This window comes from Cimex lectularius, unplaced genomic scaffold, assembly GCF_000648675.2.
Source record: "Cimex lectularius strain Harlan isolate CLEC.00 unplaced genomic scaffold, Clec_2.1 scaffold17, whole genome shotgun sequence".
Taxonomy (NCBI): domain Eukaryota; kingdom Metazoa; phylum Arthropoda; class Insecta; order Hemiptera; family Cimicidae; genus Cimex; species Cimex lectularius.
In genome coordinates this window covers 2,572,166-2,589,996 of record NW_019392640.1, presented here as the reverse complement: position 1 = coordinate 2,589,996, position 17,831 = coordinate 2,572,166, and the positions used below count along the sequence as shown (strand labels likewise).

At 39.6% G+C, this 17,831-nt stretch overlaps 2 protein-coding genes across 4 annotated transcripts in view; one reads left to right on the top strand and one right to left on the bottom strand.

Moving 5' to 3' along the window:
* Positions 1-12,101, top strand: part of LOC106672289 (mucin-5AC-like) — a 41,420-nt gene extending 29,319 nt beyond the window's left edge. For all 3 annotated transcript variants that reach the window (XM_024228885.1, XM_014403599.1, XM_014403601.1), the window contains 6 exons: positions 8,731-8,910; positions 8,967-10,119; positions 10,176-10,372; positions 10,425-10,610; positions 11,298-11,430; positions 11,495-12,101. In XM_024228885.1, coding sequence (XP_024084653.1) covers positions 8,731-8,910; positions 8,967-10,119; positions 10,176-10,372; positions 10,425-10,610; positions 11,298-11,430; positions 11,495-11,643 — 1,998 coding nt within the window. In that variant the 3' untranslated portion in view covers positions 11,644-12,101. The remainder of the gene's footprint in view (positions 1-8,730; positions 8,911-8,966; positions 10,120-10,175; positions 10,373-10,424; positions 10,611-11,297; positions 11,431-11,494) is intronic.
* A 4,833-nt stretch (positions 12,102-16,934) lies between these two features.
* LOC106672244 (protein D3-like) lies at positions 16,935-17,713 on the bottom strand. The gene has a single exon (XM_014403519.1). It carries the CDS (start codon positions 17,550-17,552, stop codon positions 16,998-17,000), a length of 555 nt encoding a protein of 184 aa, XP_014259005.1. The 5' UTR covers positions 17,553-17,713; the 3' UTR covers positions 16,935-16,997.
* Positions 17,714-17,831: the final 118 nt, after the last annotated feature.

Here is a 17,831-nt window from a genome sequence, read left to right as displayed (position 1 = left end):
TAGTTAACTGTGTTTGGTTGTTCAGATTCAGGTTAAAATGTTTTGGAAGGTCTTTTTAATTTTTTACTCAGAATATAATGACTATAAAAGCTCAATGCCATTATAGGTTGAATTAGTGATATGTTACTGGTATAGTCCGGTACAGTCATACGTGCACCTGTACCATTACTGGCATCATATTTAACTCTTTTCTGAATTACTGAAGTGCTGGGTGTACTATTCGACTCGTTTTTCCATAGATCTACGCAGTGTGCAGTTTCCACTATATTGCTGAAGAACGTCTTATTTTATTAAATATGAATTTAAAAAATGAATTTGAAAGATACTGTTAAGTAAAAATGTGTCTGCTGTGGTTGTATTTAAGAAGAAGCCCGAAATGCCAGATGTATGTTTTAGTAACTTAAAAAAATCCAAGACATACTTGTTCACTCCATATATTCCTGTCCGCTGCACGATGGATCAATTGAGGACAAGAGTCGAACAGAACTGAATCCTAATTGCGGTCTGAAAATCGCCTGTTCCAAGCTAGGTCTTCCTAACCTTTCTGGTCATTAAGAGACATGAAGTATAGTAAGTTTATAAGCCTGGAGCATTTAATGTCAATTCGCTTTGTATCTGCTTAAGAATCTCAATACTTATGCTTCTTAAAATGCGATGCACAAATTATCACGTTATAAATTTGGATTTGTAGGATAAGTCCGTTTCGAGGTACATGAACGAATAGAGGCTGATTTAATTTTCTACGGTATACAAGGATGACGTAGGATAAAGTGAAAAAGATTTATGTTGTTATTGTTTATGTTGTTATTTATGGATTTATATCCAAATGTCATATCTTCTTCATTGGGAGATGATTTGTAACTAGATTCAAGAACGCGAAAAGTTGTGCTGTTTCCTCAAGAGTTTTGTTAAATGCTGAGACAAAATAGTGCGGTTTTGTTAAAGGTTTATTGCTATCGGTTCAGCCTAGGGCTGTTGTCTAAAATTATTACGGGTGACCCGGAAATGATTCCCTGAGACCTGTCGAACCGGTCGAAACCTGAGGTTCTCATACGAGATCATCGACATGGTTCATCAGAGCGGACGTCGCTAATTAACTGCTGGTCAGTTATCGCAACAATGTCGGTCACGTGAGGCTTGGGACGGCGGTCCGTGAATAGTTCGGTTCCAGTATTTATCAAGCCGTCCGACGAAAAACCGGGGTCGGTAAAGCCTCAGTGGCCCCGGCAATTAAAACCCGCCGGACGAGAGGATTTCGCCAGGGATGACCCATGGACAAAGGATGGACCCGGGTGCGGGGGACATGGGCGTGACTGTCTTTCTCAATCGCGAAGGAACGACCGAGTCACGGAACTGCTTTTGCAAAACGACCCTTCTCGCTAATTGACAAAGTTTTATCGGCTCCTTTATCGGCCCAATGTCGTGCCGGGAAAATTGCCCGTAAATCTCTCTGGCCGGATGTTTTCTTGGCTGTCCCTAGAAAATAGAGGAACCCACCTTATAGGTTCTAATCTTGAAAGTTGTTAGTTATTCTACAATTTATGAACTTCCTAAAGAAATTCTGATATAATCAGATTTGACAAGGTACAATAGTAGACTGATACTCAGATGAAGCCATGGGGGATTCATGGCTATGCATATTTAAGGGAAAGCGGAACTTTCTGGCGAAGTGAGCTTCTTTGAAGGAACGCTTCAGCATGATTTTATTTACACATTTGACCATATTTTGCGATTTCTTTCTTGTTGAGGTTTGCGTGATGAACCTGTTGCTAGGCGTTTCATATCGTTTTATAATCTGTATTTGATCCTTACCGAACATGTTGGCTATCTTCACTAGGTTGGCCTGTCAGACACGTTTGACAGGTTGAACTGACAGAAGTTACCAGAATTTACACAGGCACACCGAAGATGGCGAAATCTCATCATATTAATCAGTTTAAACACACACGCCCATCACTGAAGATGTCGAGCCGAAACTCGACAGTCAGATTAAAATCATGCCTACATTTTTCACAAGTTTATATTGGCAGTATAATTGTACAAAATGCTGTACCATGGTTAGGTTTGATTTAGTAAACAATGACGACCCATGAACCTTTCTTGCGACTAGGACGTTGATAATACGCATAAACGCCCGGCGATATGGCTCATAAAGTGAAGTTTTACATAAGGCCCATTTCGCTTTGGTCGACGACAAAGAGCATCCTGTAAATTAAGAATTTATTTCTCTTTATGTTATAATAGAAGTTCACCTACGAGTTGTATAACTAATTACAGCTTAGGTTCTTGAGTAACTGGATTTCTAGCATCACTCAGCATACTGGTTGACGACATCCAAATATTTCAATCTTTTTATCAACGGCCAAAATATTTTATGGTGTTCGGGTTGTTCGAACATAACACGCCAATGACATTCTTCACAGTTTATTACAACTGAGGTCGATGTGGTATTTTATATTTGAGCTTGTTATGACTTATCAATAACTGTGAGAATTTACTCCTGCTGTCATCTTCGTCGTCAGTGACAACGCTCCCAGCCTTCTCGGCCCCCATTCGCATGCCTGGCCCTCATTAATGCCAGATGAGCAATCGATACTGTTAACCGCCGGTTTATGATTTATTCGAGGATCTAAGTGGACTGAAAACTTCCTCTGAGGATTGACAATCCGATGAAACTACTTAATCCTTCGCTTGTATACAAACGATCCATGGTTGATGTCGATCAGAAATATTTCTGTAATTCCATACAAAGTCAGAGTTATGCAATTTCCCACATTACAACGGTGTGAGAAGAATGACTAATCAGACAAGATAACGGAAATAAGTTAAAAGTGTGTACGAGTATAAAAAAAGAATACGTTTTAAGAGTGGTGTATAAAATCTTGTTAATGTTTATGTTAGCCATTTTTCAACAACGGCCAGAGATTATATTCATGGTATGTCATAAACTTCTCCGCAACATGCTTAAAGAATGAATTCAATCAGAAGATCTCTTTTGTACTATAGTTATCTGTGCTAATAGACGATTCTTTGATGACTTTTTTAAACTCTTCTTTGACATATTTTCATAAGTTTCTCCTTTGTGGTTGTGCGAACCAAGCTCGGCAGAAAGAAACCGGAAGAGGCAATCAAAGTGGCGTATAAAAGCCGACCAGCCCCCAAAACCCCGTATCAATACTTTGTTTGGATTTGAACCATCTCGGGGTGACGCCTCGTCCCGAAATAGGGTCGTTCACCCGCAGTCATCAATCTCGACGTCCAGACGATTCCGAACATTTTCCTATAATTGCAATCGACGAACATTGTCGGACTCGGATCAATCGGGAATCGGGACAGTTCAACAAGTCGGGGGCCGATAACCTGCTCCTTCTATTATCGTGTCTACAGTCTATTTAAAAGTTATTTTGTTTTCAATTATCGATTAACAGAAGCAATAACGATCTCGTTGTCCTATCCAACGATAAGCCAATAACAACTTTGTTAGAAACTTTGGTTGGAAGCAGGAATGGGCGATGTATATATCTTATGGTATATATCTATGTATATATCTTATATGTATATATCTTCTCTGGCTATTTACATCTTCAGCTAAAGTAGGATCCCTGTCGGATATGTGCCTTTATTACTTGATCGAGATAAAATGCTGGATAGATAAGAATAAACATGAGGATTATGTTACACATAAGGATTACAACAGGGCATCAGAATCAGATTACATCGCTTTTCGGTTAAGATGGATAGAGATGCACAAGAATTGCTTGAGATAGGATTTAAGAGAATAATTCAGATATCGTGAGATGCGGTCGGTCTCACGATATCTGAATAACTATCGATTAACGGTCACTAATCTCTACACAGAATAATTAGTTTTGATTTTCACGGATGATATCTCCAATCACGATTCATTGGGGAACCTTCCGTGTACTCTCTTTGATATGCTTGGCCAAGGAGAGAAAAATTGATTAGCTCCATGGAACAATGTTATTTGTAGTCGTAAATGTTTTCTTCGATATTGGGTGTCTTGTATGGGTGTATATCTTGAAAAATAGAAAATATCCAACGTGGTTTATCGAGCTGTGTTGACTGGAGTAAAAAGACTCCAGGATTTTGGTTAGTTTAAAAAATTCTTACTAATTCCCTCACTCTCGTGTGAGGCGTTCAAAATAGCTGCTGAAAACTCGAAATTGACATGGATTATAAAGTTTTAAGTCTTAAAAAGAGGTACCAGGCAAACTGCAGGGAAAACGTCCTAACTTATCAGTACTTTGGCAACGAGGTAATGGTGATAGTTGAAATTATTTAAGGTAAAACTCTACTCCTGTGCAGCGCGTTTTCGTTTCCTTTAACGTCCTCTGAGAAAAGTTCGCGTGAGGGCTAGGTTCATTACCCTCTTTCAATGTCTAGGTCGCAGTAACACATGTCATATTTTCCCATTTCTGTTTACTTTGACAAATCGGCTTTTTTCCCCTCTTTTCATTGCTTTTATAAACCCATTTGAATAGATGGCTCCAGTCCATTTGTCGCCTGCCAAAAAGTCAAAAGCCAGTTTAAGCTTTCTCGCCTATTAAGGGTAAACTAGGTCCGTAGTGTCCATTCTACAGATTCATTCTGTTCAAATTTGATTTTATTTTTTTATCCATGCGCTGATTAAACCAAAATATGGCAGGGCATCGTAATGCAATTAGATCTACTTTTCGTTGCTGTTTCTAAAATTGGTTCATAACCTTCCAGGCTTCTCCTTCTTATTAATGGTCTCTGACGAATCAAACTGCTGTAATCGGTTCTTTCTGCTGTTTCAGTTGATTATGGAGTTAAAACACATCCACCATCCATGTAAATCCAAATTTATGTTGTTCAGGATTCATAAAATTTAATTTGATAGAAATAAGTTGTACTGAAATCAGCTAACTCCTGTTGTAATATGTCCTTATAGTCAGAAATTTCGTGCTTTTAAGGGTATATCCTCTTTCTGATCTTTGTTTTTATTAAACCAAAAATCAAAACTTTTGTAGTTTCTTTCTAGGAATCAGAATTATGTTTTTCCCCATGCTGGGCATAAACCCATGCTCCTGAAATGTCCTCAGCAAGCAATATTAATTTATTAAGCCATGTTTGTTGTTGCCAACAACGAAAAACAGATTTTTGATCTAACCTTCTTACAAATTTTATATTGTTTAAGTATTGTAATGTAATTTTGATCCTTCTCCGCCGTATAGTATTTGAACGGCGATGCAGGATTTATTAATATAAACGGGAAAAACAAAATATAGTTGACTATCAGAGATTCAGAGTTAGATCGATAAAACTGTCCCGTTATTGCACTGTTTATTTAATGATGATCCGCAACTCGGTCGGGTCACTCGCCCATGCCAGTCTTCGAACGCTTTATGTTTCGCATTATCAATTTTTTTAGTGGATAAAGTCAGATTTTTTTGCCGTCAAAGTTTTACTCTAATGTTCAGACCTGCTCAACAGTTTTGGCACAAAAGTCACAATATTTTATTTAAGGCTAGTTTTGTCTGAAATACCGTCCGTAAAGCCTAATTCAGAATTGTTAATGTTGTTAATGAACAATATTCCCCATTGTGAGATTGGTCTGCGAGGGGATGGACATGTAATGTGTCGTTACTGATCATTTTCGTCTGCCTAGTTTTGATATTTTTTCTGATTGATTAAGAAACGCCGAAAAGCAACTGACAGACAAAACTATGAGGAGAGACAGTCCAAAAATGGTCTGTTAGAAGCGTTTTCACTTCTCGCCACCCACCCTCATTGCTGGGGTCTGTCGCCTGAAGATGACAAGACGCAGAAACGAGTCTTACAGACCAAAAACATCAATGATAAGCATCCAAAATATGATTGGAAACGACCAAACAATAGATTTTTGAGGTACTGTTCCACTGAGCTATTAGTTCGTTGTATTTTCCCGATCAGTTTGGTCTGACAAGCTGTTTGGTCTCTCAGACGCTTTTCGGCTTTTTGTACTCAGTCAGAACACAGCAGAAACAATAATCAATCAAAATATGATTTGGAACGATCAAATTACAACTGCAACGAAGCGAAAAACCCTTGCAATTAATCCGTATAAATCATAACTCTTACATGCAAGTTATTTTCGTGTCCCGAGCATCCTATCACGAACAAAGAATGAAGGTACAATGAACAATATATAGATGTAAACAGCCAGAGAAGATAATCGCCTTTTTTATACCCAATCAATTAGTAATAAAATGGCTTAATTTGTAAGCTCCCGCAAATAAGATCTAGTTTTGGAATGGACTTAATCCATTAGGATTCGTCATGATAGAATTAAGTCACGAAGGGAAGAAGCCTAATTACACCCTTACCACCCATCCACACTACTAGAATCTTAGCTACATATGAAAATTGTGGAAATCTGTTTGAATTAAATCCTCTGCGAATTGAACTTTTAGGTAGACAGATTGGTGACATAGAAGGGATCGTTGAAGATGCAACGGAGGACTTTGGATTGAAAGGATTGGGTAAATTGGAAGTTGGACAATTTGGCCGAAGCATAGGTCGACTCCCTAAGTCAAATGTGCTTAGTCTATATTTAGGTCCGTTTAAGTTGTCCGATTCTTTTGTTGAGTTATGTCTTTTAGCCGAGTATGTGTTCCATTTAAGTCTGTTTGCCACGTAAAGCTCATGTAAGTGGACGGTTAACTTCTGTTTATGAGAGTCTGAGCGTAAACCCCCATGTGTTGACTTTTTTCATTTAAGTGCACCTGTTGGTAATCCCGGAAACATTCTTCAAAGCAAGTATCAACGGATTTTAAAGGAAAGGAAGAACACAGGAGCGCATCAGATACAATGGTATGGTATACAGATGGCTCCAAAACGAATGAAGGAACCGGATCGGGCATTTTCTGTACAAGCCCAAAACATGAGCAATCAAACTCATTAAGGAAGTACACTTCGGTCTTTCAAGCAGATATACATATCATCAATGCTTGTGCCCTGGAAAATCTTAAAAGAGGTTTCACTAACAAAAAAATTCCTCATAAGATCTGATAGCCAAGAAGCCATTAAAGCATTAGCATGTAAAAGAGTCACATCAAAATTAGTCAGTGAATGCATCCAAAATCTCCAAAACCTGGGGAACACAACAACTTGATGATATGTTGGGTGCCAGAGCACAGGGGAATTTCGGGTAACGAGAAAGCAGACAGACTGTTCAGAGGAGGATCCGCAAGACCATACATAGACCACGAACATATACTTGGGATAGCAAAACCAAATATAGAATCTTCCATCGCAGAATGGATCCAAACAAAACAAAAGGAGAAATGGATAAACTCTAGCGATGCTAGACATAGTAAACTTTTGATGAAATAACCTTCACCAAGAATGGCAAAATCACTGCAACTGGAGAGGGCTAAGCTCAGAGGAGTGATAGGACTACTGACCGGTCACTAGCATCTGAGAAAAAATCTACACAACATGGGCATATACAACGATGCTCCCATCTGCAGATTATGTAATGAGGAGGAGGAAACAGCCACCCATATCATCTTCGAATGCGAAGCAACAGCTCAATGGAGATTCAACCTAACATACGAAAAAAAAAATTAGGCAACTACTTAACTTAGCAGCGACAGACAATGGCCTGATACTTCTAAGGAGAAAGATTGAGTCCATTCAACTGAACTAACGAACTAGGAAGGTACAATAAGCCAGAAGGCTGCAGTGCCTGGAGACACAAACCCCGCCTCCTAGTATTCTTATCACCATACCATGAGGTCCCGATGTTTTTGATGTGTTAGAAACTGTGGGTATGACAGCGTGTAAATTGTGTAGATGGTTACTCCTAGGATACGCCCATGCGGGGCGCCAGCTTTTATTAGCTTGATGTGTGAAAAATCGGAGCTCATTCTCACTCAAGCGATACGAGAGGAAGGCTTCAGAGTGAGATGTATGTGTGAGCGAGAAAGATTTTTAACTTGAAAAGAAGGCTGGGTGCCACACTCGTTCAAATGCTTCCATAATGTCCAGAAATACGGCTGATCAACATTTCTTGAGAGAGTAGAACGAGGATATCGTATCGACTTCTCTAAAATGGTGAACATGAATTGAGGGATGGAATCATACTGATGGTTGAGGATTCAGTTTTGAGATAAGAATGTATAAGATGAGCAGGCAGTAAGGGATTTGGGGTTATTAAGGATGGTTTACACTTTTACACTGGACGCTTTGCGACTTATTGCGTTGTAAATAGTTGTAATGTATTGTATGTATTGTACAAATGTATTTGTATTGCTTTTTTTGGGTAGGTTTCGGATAATAGTATGGTTAATAAAATCATAGCCCGAGAATTTCCTTTCGGAAAGATGCAAAACTTGATGTGAGGTAGAAGGGCTGTTGATGAGAGAGGGAGATGAGAGTCAAAGAATTCAGCGCTGTGATCTTTGTGTGAAATGATATGCATATCGAGAAGTAGAGTAAAAAATGTGAAAAGGTGATCGAAAAGAAGCTGACACTTTTCTGCGTTTGATCTGGCCAAGGTGCATTGGGGCATCTAATTGGAGAAGGTAGTAGTGTTTGATAACCTTCTTGTGTGAATTCGATGATTTTTTAGCAATACTATCTTTTTAAAATAATGTCTTTTAATTATAGCGCAATTGCTGTATGACCGTCAAAACGATATGCGACTGCTTAAAAGAAACACTTTCTTTACTGTTGTGTACTAATATTAAATCTTCATGTAATTAGGTACTTGCCTCGAGGGACGAAAATGTGGCTTTTTCGCCTTACGGCCTTGTATCTGTGGCACTGGTGCTTTACGAAGGAGCAAGAGGGCCGACAGCCGCCGAAATCCACAATACGCTCAGGCTCCCATGGGACAGGGAAGTCACTAGAATCGGCTTCAGGGATATGCATAGATATCTTAAGGTAAATTTCTAAAGCTTTTTCCAATTTCCTGTTTTATTTCTTCCTTTTATTTCCAGAGTTACTTTTCCAATGATGGTTTCCTCCGAGGTTTGGTGCTGAGCAAGCCGGATGTAATTATTCACAACAATTACTCCGATCTGCTGTTGTTTTACGGTTTCGATGTCAAAGTCGGATTGACCACTTCTAGACCGTCGATAGTAACGGAATCACCTAAAAACACATCTACAATAAGCCCTGTGGAGCAAAATTCGACTTCTGCGACTAACGGAACGACTACGGCTGTAGCACAGGACCTGACGACGCCAATGACTACAACGACAGTGATTTCAACCGTGTCGACGACGACAATCTCGGAAGCTGAAACCCTGTCCACGACTGTTGAAACGAATCCGATGACAGTCCTATCTGAAACTACACCGACGACGCAGGTTACTGAAGCCAATGTAGGGATGCGCGAGATGCCGGAAGTCATGTCGCAAATAAACCAGAGTTTTCTAACGACAATGAGATCCGAGATGAGAGAAATCGACATGCAGATAACAACAGAACTACCAACTACTGTGACTGAATCAAGTGAAACTTCTTCGGACACCAGTACGGCGAACGTTGAAGTCACGGAAGGACCCCAAAAAATCAAAGAAGAAATTTCTACTGCCCAAACAGTCCAAACCACAGAATCGGATGCACCCGAAACCGCGATAAGTTTATTTTCAACCACTAATGAACCTGTTACCGCGGAAATGAACGAAGTGATGACACCCGTGTCCACTTCGGCAGACATGACCATGGCGGAAACTTCAATGACGGAAATTTCCATTGTAAACCCTATCACACCTGTAATTACTGAAACTTCAGCACTCCAGGATGAATCGGTATCTACGATCACTCCTGAATTGTCGTCATCAACTGAACTTACCGAATCGCATTCGTCGGATGAACACGAACATCACTTAGACGAATCAGAACCCGAGGTAGCAACACCGACTGAACCGTCATCATCCTCACCCTTTTCTGAAGCATCATCTGCAACTACTTTTGCCCCATCGGAATCTACATCTACCGAGACACAACCCCTCTCTACAGAATCTTTCACCGCTACTCTCGAAATAACTACCAGTCAACCTTCCACAGAAAGCCCCAGTACCGCTGAAAGTTCAGAATCGTCTAGAAAGAAACGTAGCAGCTCTTACAGGGACTCATCACACCTTGGTATTGTATTGTGTTACTATTGTGTGGCACTATTACTGATATAAATATTTTTGTAGTCGCTGAACACAGAGACGGCATATCAAATTGGGTTCCTCATTATCAAGACCCACGGTGGAATTACAATTCTCAGAACGAACTTTGGTTCTTTATGTTTCAAGGAGGAGAGACAGTCCCTGTACTAACATACACGGCTTATCTGCCCTTTGCGTATATTTCTCAGCTAAATGCGCTGGCCCTCCAACTACCCCTTGATGTGAGTAATCAGAAAAGGCCTATTTTTCTCCAATCATGACACTTATTTTTAGGATCCGAGGTATTCAATCGTGATATTGCTGCCGGAGGAGAGACTAGGGTTGAGCGGACTGCTTTACGAGTTGCAGTGGTGCCCCGTAAGAGCGATTATGAGCCACATGAAGACCACTGCCGTCTACGCAGTCGTACCTTCATTCACAGTCGTCAAACACGTCAACCTGGGACCTGCGCTCGCCCAGGTAAAGTGAAAAGGCCAAATCCACTCCCACAGCTTTCAGAATCTGAGTTGCAATGCTATGTAAAATCTCTAGCCAACCAGGTATACAACGTATCGTTCGTATTTGCAGCATCCTTTTAAGCCTATATAGCTCGATCATCTCCTATACCAACAGTTTCTATATCTGCCAAACGCGTTTTGACATATTCAGTCTGTGACATACGCCTCTGAAGACGGGAAATTGCAAAAGTGGGTCTCACTGATAGTATCAGTCAGACTAGAAGTATAGGGTAACGTCTTAAATGTAATTGTTACCCCTCCTATATTCAAGTAGGCATGTTCAACGATGCGGAATAGTGATGGTTGTAACATCTTGAGAAAATGTCTTTCTCCCCAATCTTCTTGGATCGTTCATATCATCTCTTCTGCGTACTGGCCGCAGCCCTTATAAACAGCCTTGACAAGATGACCCCAGACATTTTCAATTATATTAATATCTGTTATATAATATATTAATATCTCAAATATATTAAAATCTGGTTACCTGGCTAGCCATTCCAAAACTTGATTTTTTTCTTTTTGAAAGAAAGGACTGTACATTTTCGCTGTATGACAGGAGCATTGTCCTTCTGGAATACAAACTATTTACTTAGTATTGCCTCCGGTCGGTAATAGTTTATTTTAGTGTTTGAAAGATGTATGTTTTCAGCTAGGGATCCGCAGCCTGTTCGACCCGTTCAAATCCGACTTGAGCAACATGTCACCGGAGCCACACCTTTTCGTGAGGACTATAGAGCAGGTCGTGACTGTTTCGCTACGAAAGTATTACGCCAATCATAGATGTAAGAGTCCTTTTCTAACACAAAGATCTAGAGAAAAAACAACATTGTCGATTCTGTGTTGCAGGGTTCGACGCGACGCCAAGCGACGTGCAACAGCATTTCATCGCCAACCACCCGTTCGCCTATCTGGTGATGGACAAGGAGACGGACGTCGTACTCATGGTCGGCACCATCGTCAACCCGATCGCGCACAAACAGGCCAGTACTCAGTAGCCCATAGTGGAGTGTGGACGGCGGAATGGACCACCACCCGCAGTACCAGTCGTCTCCTTCCGCTTCTTTCCGTCCCACACTTGAACCATGTCATTTCCGAACGTTGTTGAAATGTGATAATGTTGACGAACCGTCGGCAGTTCAAGTGCCTTCTTTCCATTAATTTCCCACTACAAATCGAATGTCAGATTAATGAACGGCCCATCAGTTTTCAATTTGCAGAGAGATTTGTTACACTTTTAATAAGATTATTATATAAATCTAAATATTTTTGTAATATATTTTCAAAGTTGTAAATAATATATCTTCAAGTTGTTATTTGACAGAATTCTATGGACACGTACAACAAAAATATATTTTATTCGTCTTAATGTTTGAGAAACACTGCCTCAAAAAGCTGTACATTTTGTAAGAGTAGAAAAATATCTTTTTGAATAAATTGTGATATTAGTCGTGTATTTACTTATTATATCGCCCTCCACAAAAATAAATTCACAAAGGATACAACTGTAAAAAGATCACATCGAAAATCTCCAAAACCTGGATAAACGCAAAAAAATGATGATATCTTGGCTGCCAGGACAAAAAGGAATTTTGGGTAACGAAAAGGCAGACAAACTGGCCATCGGCTCGACCATATATAGGCCTGAATCTATACTTGGGATAACAAAAACAAACCCAGAATGCTCCACCACAGAATGGATCCAAAAAAGGAAAAAAGAGAAATGGATAATCTCTAGAGGTGCCAGACACAGTAAAATTGTGTGACCTATAAAACACCTTTCATCAAGACTGGCAAACTCACAGGTACAGTTATAGAGAGTTAAACTGAAAGGAGTCTTAAGACCACCGGTCAGTGACATCTGAAAAGACATGTACGTGCGCCTTCGTCTTATAGGTCTTCGATGCCTTCAGTAGTGTATATTCAACGATGACCCCATTTGTAGGTTATGCAATTAGCAGGAAGAAAAAGCCACCCATCACGTCTTCAAATGGAAGCAACCGCTCAATAGAATATGTAGAAAACCCAGGAAAAGGATATGTAGCAATGCCAATGAACTAATACTTCTTAAGAGAAGTATGGAGTCGAATGTACTGAACTACGGAACTAGGAAGAGTACAATAAGAAGTACAATAAGACAGAAGGCTGCAGTTATTATGAAAAATAAAACCCCCGCTTCCTAGTCTCCATATTCATCATCATCACAACTTCAACAGTAACAAGTTACTGAATATCCAAAAAAAAAGTTTGCTATCTTCAAAAAATAAACCTTCATAAAAAATTAACACTGAACTGCACTTTTGTTTTGCTAAATATACTAAATCACGTATACTAAAAATAAATCCATATTGTTCACTCAGTCACAACAATGGCACAATGGATAACACTGTGCTCTGAGGACACGTGATGATTCAGACCATACGATGTGAGGTCATTTTCTTCTGTTTGAAGATTTGGAATAACTAAATATCCAAGAATTTATCTATCAAAAATTCAAGAAATTCCGTTTAAAACTTCTTAAATAACTAGAGCTGTTAGATTCAAAATTGGACGTCCTCTGAAACTTCGTCTTATAGGTCTTCGATGTCTTCAGTGGTATAGGATGGACAATACAGCAAAGAAACACATGATTGTATCGAAAAATTAAACACGAAATGTTGCCCTCAGGGATCATGTCCTAGGCCCGCTTTTTGAAATATGGCCTTCAAGGGTCTTCTGAAGAAACTGGATGAAATGGGAGTTAATTTTTTAGCTTGTAGATGTCTAGAGCAGAAATCAATTAGAGTGGTGAGAACGATTCAAAACTGGTAGAAAGAAGCAAAATCAAGCCTTACTCCAGATAAAAGCCTGTCGCTCAGGTTTAAGGGAGGGACAATTCAGAACAAGAGAGGTTAAAATTGCAGAAAAAGAATCAACAAGAATCGTCGGAAAAAACGTAAATATTTAAGAGACGACAGGATGATATTTGTTAAATTTAAAAGGATAGCGAAAACAAATTGAGATTTGAGTCCAAAGGCTCTATCATGCACTTTTGACAATCGTCTTGAATGGACGTGCAGCTTGGAAGCTAAAAGTTAAACAGTAAAAGAAAATAAACTAAATAGTAAAAAAGCTAAAAAGTAAGCGAAAATCCACTCTGCATTATTTTGTAAATGTATTTTCAAATTAATAAAAGTATTTTCTGGAATATTTTAATCATGAATTCTTTATCAGACCTTCTAAATACCTCAGAATAATAAACATAGAAGTTAATTACACACAAAACTGAAAAATAGTGGTAAAAGTCTGGCAGTAGGTCTGTCGGACCACCATGATGAAACAAACTAACGTCCGAAGTATGAGGGAACGGGTTAATTTAACGGAGCTCCATCATCATAATAAGTACTGTATGATGCAAGTACCTTCTTTAATCGGTATCTAGGGATGAAAAGTTAATTTGTAAAACCTTGTTGTCTTTCATAATAATGATACATACTGATAGGAAAAAAATTTCACCCGCTTTTAATATAATTTGATTGTATATATTTTTATATATTAATCAAAGTTTAACGTTTGTTAATGTTTAATAATTGAGGCTTAGTCTAAATTTGTTTTAGATTTTAATTAACATTGCAATATTGCGTATTTCTTCCTCTTGCCTTAATTACAGCTCGAGGACGCCTAGACATACTTTCTACCAGTCTGGAAATGTCTCTTCGCTGGAGGTAAGCCCATTCTTCACGAATAGACCCTTCAAGATCGTGGAACGTATCAGGAAATGATAGACGTCTTAATCATCTCTTAAGGTAATCCCATAAATATTCGATGGGGTTCAAGTCTGGAGTACGTGCTGTCCAGCCTAAGACCCTGATGTTATGTTGTACCCTGAAGGTACGTTTGTATCGGGTTGTCCGGAAAATAATGCAGGATTTTAAGTTTTCATTAAAAAAAATCTATATAAAATATTCTGTTTACGTTTACAGGATTACAATCCTCTTCCAAATGATATTGTTTGTTTACCTCTGTAGCATTCCGCTACGTGGAAATAATTCAGTCATCCTTATAATGTCAAAGCGAGAATTTCGTACGATTTTCTTTTACGAGTTTAAACTCGGCCGAAGCGGAGCCCAAACGGCTAGAAACATTAACCAAGTCTGGGGCGAGGGTTGTGTTAATGAGTGCACTGTGCAAAGGTGGTTTAAAAAATTTCGGGAGGGAGATTTCAGCCTTGAAGATGAAGAAGGTCGTGGAAGGCCTTCCTCTCTTAATGATGATGTTCTGCGATCAGTGGTGGAAGAAAACCCCAAAACAACTGTTCGAGAACTTGCAGAGCAACTCAAAGTCAGTAAAACGACCGTCGCTGACCACCTCAAGGCGATTGGAAAAGTGAAAAAACTCGAAAATTGGGTTCCACACTCATTAAACGATCGCCAAAAAAATCAGCGCTTTGATGTTTGTGCATCACTTCTTTGTCGAAACAAAAATGACCCATTTCTGGCCAGAATTGTTACATGTGACGAAAAGTGGATTCTCTACGATAACACTAGACGTTCTGGACAGTGGCTCGACAAAGGAGAAGCTCCAATACATTTTCCAAAGCCCCCAACTCATCAAAAAAAGGTAATGGTTACGGTATGGTGGGCTTCATTTGGTTTAATACACTACAGCTTCTTAAATCCTGGCGAAACCATCAATGCTGAATCATACTGTAACCAAATTAATACCATGCATCAGAAATTGGCAGTAATGAAGCCCTCTTTGGTCAATCGGAAAGGGCCCATTTTGTTGCATGACAACGCTCGACCACATGTGTCACGTGTAACGTCACAAAAATTATTGGAGCTTGGCTATGAAACTTTGCCTCACCCACCCTACTCTCCGGACCTCTCGCCTACTGACTACCATTTTTTTAGACACCTGGACCACTACTTACAACACATAATATTCAAAAATCAAACGGAACTGGAAAATGCATTTATTGACTTTATCAATTCTAAAAATTCTGAATTCTACTCAGACGGAATTAATAAGTTACCAACACGTTGGGAGAAATGTATTGAGAGTATGGGAAATTATTTTGATTAAAGAACATTGCTTTAAAGTAACTAGTTTCTTTTTTTTTGTTTAATACCAAAATCCTGCATTATTTTCCGGACAACCCAATACTATGCGAGCGACATGTGGACGGGCATTATCGTGCATTAGAATAGGATTGTCACTGATTTCACCTAAGAAAAGCAACGCATGATGTTCCAAAATTTCATCCACATAGCCAGTGGCTGTCAAAGACCCTCCACGAACAACAACCAACTCTGTGCGACCCTCCATTGAAATTCCCGCCCACACCATCACTGGGCTACGTTGAAAAGGTTGGCAATGGAAAAAATTACAAGCTTCGTACCTATTATTTCGCCTTCTCCACACTCTTTCACGCCCATCTGGAGATTTTAGAGCAAATCGACACTCATCTGTACAGCAGACCAATCGTCTAAAGACCTAAGGCTGTGTTCACGAGCAAATGCGAGCCGTGCAACTCTGTGTGTTCTGGTCAATTCTCGTCCTATTACGGAGCGAAAAGCCATCAGTCCATACTGATTTAATCTTCTTCAAGGAGTGCGTTCATATATTTGGACACCTCGAACTTCCTGGAGCTGCCGAATCGCTTGAACAACAGTAAGGTGCCGGTTTCGCAAATTCTCAAAGTCAAAATACGGTCATCCTGTGGTGCTGTTACCCTAGAGCGTCCAGAACCGGGCCTTCTACAGTAGGACCTAGTATCTCGAAAACGTCTAATGTCGTATGGAACTCAGATTGCAGTAGCCGCATAACTGATGAAACGTCCATCAACTATAAGTATCACACCACGCGCAACACCTCAATACTAAATGGCATTTGTAAGTTTAAAAATTGAAATTAAGAAAACAAAAATGAAAACTAAACAGATCTTCAAAATTCAAATGAGACTGAATAAACATTTTAAATTCCATAAAAAGTAAACATTGAAAATCCTATATCCTTGTTTTGAATTAAGGATTAAGTGTGTTTACATGTAATTGGTTTTCCCAATTTAAAACATAGCATAAAAAATATTTATTGGTAAATACAACACAAATTAAGGACAGAATTTTCTTTTATAGAGAAAATGAAAAAAATCAATTGGGTGGAATTTTTTGCCTGTCAGTATATAACAGTATAATGATGAGATGATACTGCAATAGTTTGTATAAATATACATAGTAAAATGAACTTGAGTTTGTTCTTACCTATAACTGATTAGACCCACTAATTCTATACTAAAATTAAGTCCAAATAAACGTTTCAAGCAAGCAATGTAATTGGAAAAAATCGTAGTGATGCGACTATAAATGCGGACTTACTTCTTACTTAGTTGTTTTTGGATAACGGTGCAATAGTCGTCGAATTTCGCCTCGAAGAAGTTTCCAGCGATGGGTCCGTCCAAGTTGTACTTCTTGGCGAACTGGGCTATCGAGAACTTACCCCTTTTCTCGCCGGACTTGTTCGTCAGTTTTGGCTCGGAGCACTTCAACTTCCCAAGCTGCTTGTAGAGGAGGAAGACGTACCTGTGAAGGCCAGAACCTTTGGGCGGTGCAGCGCCTATGTACTCGCTCATCGTTTCGCCCTGGGCGACGTCCGCCCCCGGTATGTTCACCACGAGCCAATGATGCCATTCGCGCATTTTGGGTGCTTCGCGACTCGGCGCGTCCGGGTCCACCATGGCCAGGGTGTACAGGCTGTTCTCGTCGGCGTCCTTCCATCCAACGTCCGGCTGGTTCTTCACCTGGGTCGGCGTCAGCTCGTTCCCCATGCTCACGACAGCCCCGCTCTTGTAGTGGATGTTCAACATATCTTCCGGAGCCGTGCTTACCACGTCCGGCACTATTTTAGTACGCTCCATAGCAGCCTTCATTTTCGATGTACTTACTCCAAATTTCGGTATACGTTGCCCAACAGTCTTTTTGACGCTATTTCTCCTTTTAAAAGACTATTGTAGCAACAATGTGTAAACACATGTTTTTTGCGGTTGTGAAACAAAAAATATATAAAACAGTTATAATTACAACGTGTTAAAAACCAATAAGGCAAATCGGATTAACTGCAATGGGCTGATTAAATTGACATTATCGGCAGTCCTACGATACCTATGTCTCTTTTTTCGCAGCACACAGAAAAATCACCAATCATTAAA

Coding starts and splice junctions, on each gene's coding strand:
- LOC106672244 (XM_014403519.1), bottom strand. CDS start 17,552: ATGAAGGCTGCTATGGAGCGTACTAAAATAGTGCCGGACGTGGTAAGC.